The following is a 13,482-nucleotide window of genomic DNA, read 5'->3' as shown; positions in this document are numbered from 1 at the left end:
CGAGTTATTTTGACTTTGAAAAAATTTACTTACTGAGAAAAGTCGACATAACTTTTTTTGCTATCACTTAAATTTTCTATCGATTTTGTGGGGTGTGTTATTTAAAGGTTAAACATTTTCGCCCCCTAGAATGGGTGGCACTCATCCCTGGGGTATGAGCACACTTCAGCAATGTATAACTTTTCTTTGGCACGTTTCCTATGAGTATTTCAAATTTCATGTCATCCATCCCTCCCTGATTTAGTCCTGTCGCCAGGGGGAGTATTTTAACCCATGGAACACGAATTTTTTGGGTAACAGTTGATCCGGATATCGATAAGATTGTTATAAACAAAGAACTTGAGGAATTATGTAACAGCAATTTTTCACAAAACAAAACATTTTTTTGTATTTTTTGGGTCAGCAAAGAATGTTCTTACAAGTTTTTTCATAGGATGCACAGTTTTTCGATATAAACGTATCAAAAAATTGCAATTTTTGAAGCCGAATAAGCTTTGATTAAAAAATAAAATAGCAATTCTGCTTACCGCATTTGAAAGTTGAAGTGAAATTATATCGGTTTTGATTACGTGCATTGCTAAAAATTAATTGTTTTATTGTTAAACAAAGCTATAAACACGTAGTGCTTGAGTGATGTTTTCAATGCATCTCTTATTGAAAAGCGAACGAGTAGGCGCGCCCACAAACAGGTAATTTCTACGTAGCATGCATTAAAACGCATGCATTGGGCACAGGAAACACTATTTGTTTATAGCTTTGTTTGACAATAAAAAAAATAATTTTCAGCAATGCAAATAATCAAAACTGGTATATAGTCGAGGAAATGAAGCTGAAAAAATGGCAAAACCTCGCAATTTTTTTCGTCCAGCATCGATTTGTACAAAAATTTGGGATTAGGCTCATTACACCTTCTAGTTCATTTTCTATATTGAGCCGCTGTACGCTTTTGGTTTTTTAAGGGTGAAAGCTACCCCTAATTGTAAAAAATTATAAAATAACATTTTACACTAATATTGTCAACATTTGGTTCTTATTAGTTACATAATGATTGTTTTATGCTTTAAGATATACTATCATAATATTTCAACCCTTAAAACCACCCTTGTTGTAGGTATATATAAAAAATTTACTTATCCTAAAAGAATAATTTCGGCTTGCATCGATTTACTTAAAAATTTGGGATTAGGATCATCTCACCCTGTACTTCATATTCTATATCATGCTTAAGGGCGTTAATTATTTTTAGGGGTGTAAACTACCCCTTATTGTCAAAAATTATATAAAAACATTGCAAACTTTAATATGGGTAAAATTTGGTTTTAATTGGTTAAATAATGATTGTTTTATACTTTAGGATATACATAATATCATAATATTTCAACCCTTAATAATATTACAGTTTTTATAAGTAGACATTTTAATAGATCTATACAGAAAAAAAAGTAGAATTAAAGAATTACAAAAACATTTATTTACACAAAAATACGAATTTACAAATATGTACAAATACAAATACCAAAAGCGGCCTATCCGAATTTTTCGAAAAAAAAATTCGTTTTATAAACATAGCTCCTTCATTTTTGGCGATAAAAAGTTTTTTCAAAAAGACTTTGTAGGATTTTTAAAGAGTTATAAGACTGTAAACTAAATTCCGTAATATCCCTTAGTTTTTAATTAGGGTGGGTTTAAATGGCTCGAATAATGGGGTGTTTGCTCGTAAACAGAGGCTTTAAACAGCTATATCTCGCTAATTGTTCACTGTAATGAAAATATATGTACAGCGGAATTTTAGTTATTACAAAAGCTACAATTTAGAAGTCCACCATTTTTTTCGTATCTCCAATTTTTTTGGGAGATATTTTGAAGTAACAGGTAAAACATGGGAGATTCCAAAAAATTAATTTTTTTAAACTCCAATTTTTCTAAAATTAGGCCTTTTAAATAGGTCAAACTTCTTGGGTGTATTGATAATATAAACATAAAAGGAATTACAGAAAGGTGAAGACCAATTTTTAATTAGGAGGGTACAGTTCACCAAGAATAGCTGAAAGTCTGAAATTCTAACTGCCTGCGCGAACAATGAAGTGAGAACGCATTCGGAAGGAAAAAGATAGCCTGTACGCGTGGGTGAACTTTAAAATATAGGTACAATCGGAGACACAAATATAGAAACGTAAAGTTTGAATAGTTTCTAATAGGTCCTGTACACAATTATTATTACTGTCATTACTTTTCTTCAGTATATTTGTAGTATTTTTTTACAAAGTGAGATGTAATAAAATAGATCCAACAAAAACCGCTTGTGTTGCTATAAATTATGGCATTATAAACCAAAAATTATATTTTTATATTGACTATTTATACTTTATATTAAGTACCATTATATTGACCAAAAGGTTTGGGAGAAAAAGGGCGTAAGCAGTAGGGTAATAAAGTAGTAATAAAATCGTCTATTGCAATACTAATAGAAATTAGATGTTCGGTCCCGGTGAAGCATAAATATGGTGTCTTTGTACCAGTACCTTTTGTTAAAAGAGATATTTATAAACTTTCTCGTATCCATTTCCATAGCATTTGTTGTCATCGTTTTATTCAGTCTACACAAACTTTCCACTAATTTAAAATCAAAACTGACATTTTTTTCAGCGACATATTGGTTCATAGAAGCCCATACTAACTATAGGATTCAAATCCGGATGATACGGGGGTAACCGTAAAACTGAATGTCCTAAACCGTGTTTATCTCGAAAACTTTGCATCCTACGAAAAAACTTGTAAGAACATGTTTTGCTTAGAATGACCCAAAAAGTACAAAAAATGTTTTGTTTTGCGAAAAATCGCTGTTATGTAATTCCTTAAGTTATTTGTTTATCGTCGTCAACACAAGAAAAACTCGTAACTCCATTTTCCTTAATTTTTCAGGATAGCCTTAAAAGCAGTAACATGTAACATTAGAAGAACATGTAACTCCAACATGGGTTCATAAACTAAAATATGGAAAACCATGCAGCGATAGTTTAAAGTTTAAATCAACAAAAATCCCTTTATTTTTAAATCGCACTAAAAACATTTGTTAACTTACCTTATCTTAATGTTGTTCTGAGGCTATTTCCTTGTGGCATTTTTATAATGAACTATTTTAAATGGAAATAAGCCACAATTTTACAGGAAACGCAACTCATCAATATTGCCAATATCATTTTAAACTCTTCTACTTTAAAATGTATAATAATACATGCCTGAACCGCCGATATAAATGAGTCAGATTAAATAAATTATTAGAAGAATTTTTTACTAAGCAACATTTTTGTTTATTTAGTATTATTTTGTATTTTGACAACGACACCCGACTTGGGTGTCGAAACGTTAATAAATTCATTTTTTTGGTAAAATTGTGGCTTATTTCCCATTTAAAATAGTTCATTACCTTATCTTACTTCCTTAAAGATGTAAAATTAGAACTCAAAAACTTCTATTTCACTCCAAAAAACAAATCAAATCAACGGTAATAATCACTTAACTGACAACAGAAAATGAGCGGGAGTTGCGTGTTTTACTAACATAATTTTTTGACAAGGGAGATATCTGCTTTTCTAGTATACATTTTAAAATTAGAAATCTACATTTAATTGACGTATTATTTGTCAGATGGCTAGAATAGGCGATTGGCTAATGGATGGCAGTAAAATCTCATTTTAAGAAAAATTGGAGTTTTGCGGTTTTCTTGTGTCGACGAGGTTATAAAAATCTTATCGACATCTGGATCAACAGTTTAAAATTAGAAATCAACCTCGATGGATGTAATTAGCAATTGCTCCTAAAAAACTGTTGTTTTACAAGTAAATATCAACAATTAATTATTAAAGTTATATCAAATAAGCTGAATTAGTACAAGGAATTTGAAGATCATCTTTCTTTTTTGGAAAAACAATTTGTTTGTCTGTAAATTGCAATAATTGCAATGCAAAGTTTGTACCTTTAGTTTTTCTTTTTTAAACAAAAACTTGAAGCAATTAGGACAAATTGATAGTGATAGATAAGTAATTACCATATACCAGTGAAGTGACTTACTATCTTTATTAAAGGGTTTATTTTTGACATTTTGTTGAATATTCAAATATGGGCAAATGCTTGTTATGCAAGAAAGATGCTGCAGAGGATAAGACTTCTTTCAAGTGTGATGGATGTAAGAGGGCTATACATATTAATTGTGCCAGTATAACAGCTACAGAAGTAAGATGTCTTCAATTGGCAGCAGATACTAGGAAATTAAAATATTTTTGTGAGGATTGTGAGCAAGGTTTACTGTTAGTACCAATTTTGAAGTCTATGGTTGAAGATCTAAAGATTGAGGTAGAGAAACTTAAGTGTGCCAATGAAAAATCCTTACACGAAAAGGATAATCAGATTTGTGATCTAAGGAAGACTATTGATGAACTGAAATGCAACTCCAATGCGCCAGGTTTGCCATTTGAGGAAATGTTCATAGAAATAAATGATAGAATTGTAAAATCTAACAATATTATGTTATTCAATGTTCCCGAATTGAATTCTGAGAATATTGAAGATAGGATAAAACAAGACAAAGCCAAAGTTGAGGAAATTATGAAACAAATGGGAAAAGATGAAGCGTTGGAGGATTTAGTGAAGGTTGTTCGAGTAGGAAAGAACACGGGTGGTAAGTCTCGTCCACTTAGAGCTATTTTTTCCAATAATGGTGTTGTTAAGGACATTTTAAGGAGTAAGAAAAGACTACAGAACTCAACAATCAAAATAAATAGTGATCAAACAAATATGCAAAGGGATATGTTCAGTAAAGCTTGGAAAGAATTAAAAGACAGACAAAATAAAGGCGAAAAAGACATTGCCATAAAATACAGAAATGGTGTACCAAAAATTGAATCATTCAAGATAGAAGGAAAAAACTAATCTCATCCCCATTACAAGTTTATTGTCAGAACGTCGGAGGACTTCGTACAAAAATTCAAGATCTGATTAGTTCTATTTTATGTTCTGATTATGACATTTTTATATTTGTTGAAAGTTGGTTACACGAGGATATTTTAGATAGTGAAATTAAAATACCTTCATATAGAACTTTTAGATGTGATCGTGATAATAGTTATAAGTCAAGAGGAGGAGGTATTTTGATTGTTGTTAAAGACTACATTAAGGTAACTGTGCTGAAACCCTTGTACAAATCTATTGAACAACTTTTTCTTTTATGCTCATTTGGTAAAGAAAATTTTATAATTGGAGGGGTATATATTCCACCAAAATCCGTAGAACAAATATATGAACAACACTGTTTATCAGTCGAAGATATATCCCAAAGGTATAATCATCATAAGACATATATATTCGGAGACTTCAACCTTCCGGAAGCTTCATGGGATAACAATGAATCAGGTGTCTTGGTGAATTGTCCTCAAGGTTCACATGCATTGTACTTAGCTGAGTTTTATGGGTACTTGAATTTTTTCCAGATGATTAATATTCCAAATGAAAGAAATGTGTTTTTAGACTTAATATTTACAAATGTTTGTGATTTACAAGTAGCAAAAGCCTCAGATCCGATTTTTAAAAATAGTTATCATCACATAAGTTACACTTACAATATTAGTTTGTGTGAACATCGAGGTAAGTCATTAGAATATACTGAATTTTATCATGATTTTGTAAATGCAGACTATGAAGGTCTCAATAACTATTTTTCAATGATACCTTGGGAAGACCATTTGAATTTGTCAAATGTTGATGATGCTTTAACAGAATTTTACAACATACTTAATATGTCACTATCATTGTTTGTACCGGTGAAAAGATTTAAAACTTCTAGTTATCCAAAATGGTTTGATGCTAACTTGCGTTATTTAGTTGTACAGAAAAAAATTGCTCATAAAAATTATTTAGCTTCCTGTAATCAAGAGGATTATGTGATTTTTTCAGAACTTAGGAGATTGTGTAAGGATCTATCAAATCATTGTTATAACACTTATCTGAATCAAGTAAATCATAATTTATGCAGTAATCCTAAGTACTTTTGGCAGTTTGTAAACAGTAAGAGAGCATCAAATGATTTACCAAACAGTATGTACTATGGTAATGCTATAGCAACAAACGGACAACAGATTGCAAACTGTTTCCGTCAATTTTTTTCAACAGTTTATTCGCCACAATCAAATATTAATAACTTGGAAATAAAGGGAAACAACAATCTTTTTATACCTAATTTTTCAATATCAGTGAAAGATATTTTCAACAACATTTTATCCCTACCCAATAAGTTAAGCAGTGGTCCAGATGGTATTCCCGATTACTTTCTAAAGAACTGTATATATTCACTAACTAATCCTTTATATCTTCTTTTTGTGTCATCATTAAAGACATCAGTTTTCCCAACTTCATGGAAGCACTCTTATATCTGTCCAATTTTTAAATCAGGTAATAAACAAGACATAACAAATTATCGAAGCGTTTGTAAACAATCCTCTATACCAAAACTTTTTGATAGACTATTGCACGATCAATTAAAATTTTATTGTAAAGAGCGTCTAATACACAATCAACATGGATTTTCTCAGAATAAATCAACGGTAACAAATTTAGTACTCTTTGAACAAAAAATATTAAACGCGTTGGAGAATAAAAGTCAGATGGATACTATTTATACTGACTTCTCCAAGGCATTTGACAGAGTAGATCATAACATGTTATTGGGAAAATTAAATGCTTTTGGCTTCAGTCATCAATCCTTACAATGGTTCAATAGCTTTTTAAGAGATCGCACACAGCAGGTGAGAGTAGGTTGTTTTAATTCAAATATAATTCATGTGACATCAGGAGTACCCCAAGGAGCTCACTGTTCACCTTTGTTATTTAATATATTTGTGAACGATATATCAGAGTGTTTTAGAAATTGCGATTTCCTGATGTTTGCAGATGATTTGAAATTATTTAAATCCGTAGATTCAAATGTTGATGTAACATTAATTCAAGAAGATTTAGACCGGTTGAGTATTTGGTGTGAGAATAATATTTTGCATTTAAATGTTGCTAAATGCTGTTATATAAGCTTTTATAGAGGTAATAAAAAATATGATACTTCTTACACAATTAATGAAAATGAATTGTCTTATGTTAAAACAATAAAAGACTTAGGAGTCACATTTGATGAGCAGTTGCGTTTTGTGCAACATATAAATAGTGTAACAGTAAATGCATCAAAATCTTTTGGCTTTATCATTCGCAACTGTCTGAGACTATCTGTAGGGGCTTTAAGAACGGTATATTATGCTTTGGTTGTATCTAAAGTGGAATATGCATCTATTGTATGGTCTCCACAATACCAAGCTCATTCTACTACGTTGGAGAGATTGCAGAATACATTTTTGAGATATTGTGCATACAAATTAAACATACGCATTACTAATCATGATTATACCTATATTTTAAAAACACTCAACATGAATTTATTAAAAACTCGACGAGATAACTCTGATTTGGTATTTGTGTTTAAATTAATAAATGGTTTAATTTGTTGTTCTGAACTTCTCCAATCTATTAATTTATATGTTCCCTCCAGAAGTCTCAGACATGTTGATTTGTTTTATATACCTTTTCATCGGACAAACTATGGTATGCATTCGCCCATTGAGCGAACACTAAAAATTATAAACGAGAATAACTTGGAAATGTTTGGTGTCTCCTTGGCTGGTTTTAAGAATCGGATTAAAAGAGCTTGACAGGTACTTTTTGTTTATTTGAACTGATTTGTGTAATAGATGTAATATGTGTAATGGATAACTATTAATATTTCGTTTTTGTTTAATAAGTATGTAATTAAGATTTATTTTACTCTAGTTTAGTAGATATTACAGAGATTGATTTTATACTGTATGTGTTGTAATGGGGGTAATCCCGTAAATAAATAAATAAATAAATAAATAAACTGTTACCCAAAACATTCGTGTTCTACGGGTCAAAATACATAAAAAAACTTGGGTAAGTCCATCTGAATAAAGGAGGTCGTTGTAACACCCCTAGCGACAGGATTAGGACTATAGAGTGGATCTGTGAAAAAGCATCTATATTTGAGTCGCTCTGAGGAAAAGTGGCACAACTGCACATAACTTAACTTTTGGTGAATGAAAGATTTTGCATGTTAACAAACTAAAAAATCTCAGTAATAGTTACTAAGCCAGTTGTGACGGATTCTTGACAAGAGTTTGTTGAAATTTATGTGGGATGCTGAATTGCAATTATTAAATTTTGCTGTTCTTTTGTACGAGGATAGAATGATGTAAAATTAGCCTTTAATAGATGGCGTTACTTGATACCGAATTGCTCTCGGTTTTGACATTTGCCATTCATTACATGACGTCTGTCAAACTTTTATGTCAAAAAACTATTAGTTTGATTTTTACAGCCGTCAGAAGCAAACAACTTTTGTGTTTTCTGAAAAATGGAAAAAGTCGAGTATTGTTCCTAAGTTCCTCCACTAAAAGGGGAAATCGAATGTGCAAATCAAAGCTGACCTAGGCGAAGTATATGATGAGGTTGTACCTTCATTAGCAACAGTAAAATTTTGGAAAGCTGAATTCCTTTGTGGTCATACGAGTGTTTTTGATGATGGGCGTCCCGGGAAGCCAAATGAAGTTACCACATCGGAAATGATCAACAAAGTCCATGACATGATTATGTGACCACTTCGGAGACGCTTTTGGCAATGGTAGCCGCGATCCGAAGGATTTTTTTCGCCGATTTATCAACGTTGATGTAACCTGGGTGCATTATTACACACCGGAAACTAAAGAACTAGCTAGAATGCAGGTAAAGAGACCGGTTGGAAAGCCAAGAAAGCGCTGGGAAGACACAGTAAACAGCGACGCACAAGCCCTTTTAGGAGTCCGTGTATGGAGAAGAGCAGCCACAGACAAGCAAGGGTGGAGGCAAAAAATAAAGGAGGCCAAGGCTCAATTTGGGCTGTAGTGCCGTAGAAGAAGAAGAAGGAAACCAAAGAACAGTCGAAACAATGGCGCAAATACGGCGAAGGCCCGCTGAAGAAGACAAAAAGTGCATATTCGGCCGACAAAGTGATGGCAACTGTTTTCTGGGATCTAAGGGCATTATCCACATCGACTACATACTTGGAAAAACAATAAATGGTGAGTACCACGCAGCGTTATTGCATCGGTTTGGCACGCAAAAAAGTGCTCTTTCACCAAGGCAACGCACCGGCTCACAGATCGGCCGTGGCCACATATGCGTAACCAGGGGGTGCAAAATCAAGCCATTTTGAAGTTGTAACCCCCTCCTTAGGATCATCCTGGTTACGCCGTTGCGTGGCCATGGCAAAATTACACGAATTGGGCTATAAATTGGTTGAACATCCACCGTATTCCCCAGATCTTGCTGCTAACGACTTTTTCCTGTTTCCAAACAAAAAATGGCTTGGAGGACGCCGTTTCGCAACAAACGATGAAGTTGTCGCTGAAACTTTGGCCTATTTTGAAGAGCTCGAGCAAAAGTACTATTTGGATGGGATAAAAAAAAGAATGTGCGTGTACTTTGTACGCACGTAAGAAGTTATACTTCTATTATATGATTTCAACGAAATTAATATACTTTAAACAGTTTATTTATATTTTATTTAAATATTAAACTAATTTTAATACTTACTACTTCTCAAAATTTTTTATTAAAACTGCCAAAAATTAAAATAATAAAAGAATAAAACACACACAAACAAACACATTGAAATGAAAAATGCCACAAATGATTTCTGAACAATGTAGGAAAAAATTTTAACTAAATACGTATTTTCTGAAAAAAAAATTATATAATAAACTTATCATCATAAAATGTATAAAAAAAATAAAAGTTTCCATTGGGGTTCGAACTCGCTTATCAGCGCAGTTAGTATTGAAATTCATTCACCTTAAACTTTTACCCACGGAGACCATGTGTCATCATGTGTGAAGATCAACTAACTAAACGGATTAAACTTTTGACGGTTCTGAATTTAACCAAATTATTTTGATTTTGAATTGAAATTATTTAGAATTGAAAGAAATATTAGAATACAACAAAACATAGAGTAAACAATATATTAGGTGAATATTGATAGAAATTTTGATAGTAATCAAATTATGTAAATCAAAGCATTACATACTATTTTAGTAGGTTCTTTTTAAATTTTCCAAATAGGTAGGCCCTACCTATGAAATTTTTTATTAGGATACTGAAACGTTTACAATTATTACGTACCTGTCGCTTTTAAAAGCTATTTAAAAAGTCACTACAATATTAAAAACTTGCATTTTTCTCTGCCATCACAACAATAAAAACTAATATACACAAAAATACTAATATACATTAATACTAATATACATTAATTTGTTTATCCAAAATCTCCATATTGAACAATTATTGGCAGATGATTTTAACACCCAATCAGATCCCGTATAACGTTTATACCATACTGACAGTGTGCGCATGCTCGCAGAATTATGAAATTTTACTCTCAATCGCGCCTAAAGAAGTATAACTTCAAAAAATTGGAATATCGTTTTACTAAGTGTATCGAGCTAAAAGGGGACTATGTTGAAAAATAAATCAATGTAATCCCCTAAAACTTGTTTTTTCGATCAAAGGCGAGTTTTATATCAATCCACCCTCGTAATTAGAAGAATACCATTTCACCAACAAACATTTGAGTAGGTATTTTTAAGAAAACACCCAAAAACATGCATTTTAGGTAGGCAAACGACAATTTCAAGCTAGAATAACTTGAAAAATATTATTTTACAAAGAAAAATCTGTAAAATGTTTTTTGCTACAACTTGGTTAAATATTGGCTAAATGTTAAATATAAGGGGCGGTACTTACCGCTGGGGGGAAAATACATATCGGCACTATACAATAACCTTTTTTTCTTTCACATGTTTTCTATGCGTATTTCAAATTTAATCCATTCAATGCTAGTTTTTATTTAATAATAGTAATGTATCGTTTCTTTCCAGGTATTGTGAAAACTACCAACAATGATCTCTCTACAGCAGAAGTAATATGTGTCACTACCGGAACAAAATGCGTTGCCGGAGATTATATCAGTATCAACGGAGCTTCACTGAATGATATGCATGCCGAAATTCTATCGAGAAGATGCTTAATCAATTATTTCTACGATCAGTTAGAACTCTTGCTATCAAACTCAACCAAAGATAATTCCATATTTACACTTAAAGCCGACAAGAAAGGGTATCAATTGAAGCCAGAGATCGATTTTCATCTTTATATAAACACAGCACCGTGTGGAGATGCTCGTATTTTCAGTCCACATGAAGAAATTGCTGTCGATAAACATCCCAACAGAATATCCCGTGGACAACTTAGGTCAAAGATCGAATCAGGAGAAGGCACAATACCTGTCAAAAACGCTGCTGCCATTCAGACTTGGGACGGTATCGTCCAGGGTGAAAGACTCCTAACTATGTCGTGTTCGGATAAAATATGCAGGTGGAACGTCTTGGGTCTCCAAGGAGCTCTCTTGTCTCATTTTATCGAACCTATATATTTAAAGTCTTTGACACTGGGGAGCTTGATGAAGGAGAGTCATTTGTACAGAGCCATCTGTGGAAGAATAGAGAACACTTTGCAAGGTCTGCCTCCACCGTTCCTATTGAACAGACCGACTATGTTGAGAGTAACATCCGTTGAGGTACGACAGCCCCAGAAAGCTCCCAATTTTTCAGTCATATGGACGATGGGTATGCAAAAACCTGAAATAGTCAACACTACCATGGGAAAACCCGAAGAAGGAGTATCTTTGGTCTGCAAACAGAAACTAGTTAACAGGTTCGTTTCGTTATTTAACAAGTTACAGACAACTACCAATGTCAAATCACTACCTGGAACCTTGATGGAAGCTAAAGAAAGCGTTCCCAACTACAACGCAGCAAAGAAGAGCCTCCACGAGTCCTTCCTCAAGGCCCAACTGGGTTCTTGGGTGTCGAAACCTTTGGAACAGGACATGTTCGATATTATTCCTCCTAGCTCGTAAGATTGTAGAAGAGAATACTTTTTTAGCGTCAATTTTGATTTAAGATAGGATTTTTTTTTAATTAGTTAACAAAACATTGTTCACTGTCACTAATTTTTCTTGAAATGTCACGAATGAAAAAGTTGTGTTTTTAATGTAAGTATCTGAACAACTAGAATAGTGTGAGTAAATTCAATTTTTCTGAGTTTCATTACAATTAATTTCAGTTTTTCATCATCCATTTCCTTTACAGTCGGAAAAATTAAAGAATACCCATGAAGGATCACATACAGTGGTGTTAAAAAGTCCTGCATCATGCATCAACTAAGCGCCTTATAGTTTTTGAGGTTTAACACGAGGTTTTTTGTATATTTTCGCTAATTCATTTTAAGTTTGTGCTTATTATCGGTATACTTACTAATGTTTTTTTAATTACTAGCTCAAAATTCTACAGAAAAGATTAAAATAATCTGATTGAAGGGATTTCCCATAATCCGAGAAAATTATGAGGTGATTATTAAGTCGTTAAAGTACTATTAAATTGAATCTTAATGACAAATTTGCCACATATTTTGACTATATAAACACTGTAGTTACCCTAACACATTTATTCGCTCTTTGATTTTTAATAAAAAGGTCACAATGTCATCCCAGACCAAACAAACTAAATTATCGAACGAAAAGCGTTTTGAAATTATTTTTCACCATAAAAACGACAAATCTACAGTAATTAGAGTCATTAAGAAGTATGCTGAACAAGGAAAAATCGACGACAGACCACGTATTTGGTAAGGTGATGCAGGACTTTTTAACACTCCTGATCACTTATTTTGTATTTGCTGTCTTTTTCTATAAATAACAAACGTTTGTTATAGTAAAAGACAGCAAATACAAAATAAGTGATTGATGTGGTCATTTATGCGTATTCTTTCATTTTTCCGACTGTATGTACCTTTACCTTCACAGAGTGTTCTTGTACCTACATAAAAGAAATAATTTGTGTTATACTTTTCTACTTTAAATACTTTTTTAATTATGCAAATGGAAGAATGTGCGTGTTCCACTCCATATTGGGTAATTTTTTCATGTGAATTCACAAGAAAATCTAAGGTCCATTCTGGTCCAAAGTGCCTCACGCTGGACGATTTGTTTTAGGATGACCTTAATCTTGTCTAGGCTCCTTTTTTCTTTATCTCCATATTATCCCTTTTATAGATTACCATATTAAATGAGTTAACCCCGATAAAGACTGTTCTTGCCTTTCTATCCATCTTCATTATCATCACTTTTTTATTTAGTATATTACGCACATTCCACATTATCATTCAAATATTTGTCTTTTCAAATACATTGTTCATATCCAAACAAAAAAAATAATGGATTTTCTAGCGAAAATATAGTTTTGTCGTCAAAAGTTATGTATAGTCCATTTCATGAAT

General features: G+C 32.4%; 1 protein-coding gene across 1 annotated transcript in view; it reads left to right on the top strand.

Moving 5' to 3' along the window:
- Positions 1 to 12,249, top strand: part of LOC114326125 (double-stranded RNA-specific editase Adar) — a 30,179-nt gene extending 17,930 nt beyond the window's left edge. The window contains exon 4 of the mRNA XM_028274367.2: positions 11,025 to 12,249. Within this exon, the coding sequence (XP_028130168.2) occupies positions 11,025 to 12,064 (1,040 nt within the window). The 3' untranslated portion in view covers positions 12,065 to 12,249. The remainder of the gene's footprint in view (positions 1 to 11,024) is intronic.
- The last annotated feature ends 1,233 nt before the right edge of the window (positions 12,250 to 13,482 follow it).

The sequence above is a fragment of the Diabrotica virgifera genome, chromosome 5 (genome assembly GCF_917563875.1).
Source record: "Diabrotica virgifera virgifera chromosome 5, PGI_DIABVI_V3a".
In the NCBI taxonomy this organism is placed as follows: domain Eukaryota; kingdom Metazoa; phylum Arthropoda; class Insecta; order Coleoptera; family Chrysomelidae; genus Diabrotica; species Diabrotica virgifera.
This window is presented reverse-complemented; position numbering and strand designations above follow the sequence as displayed.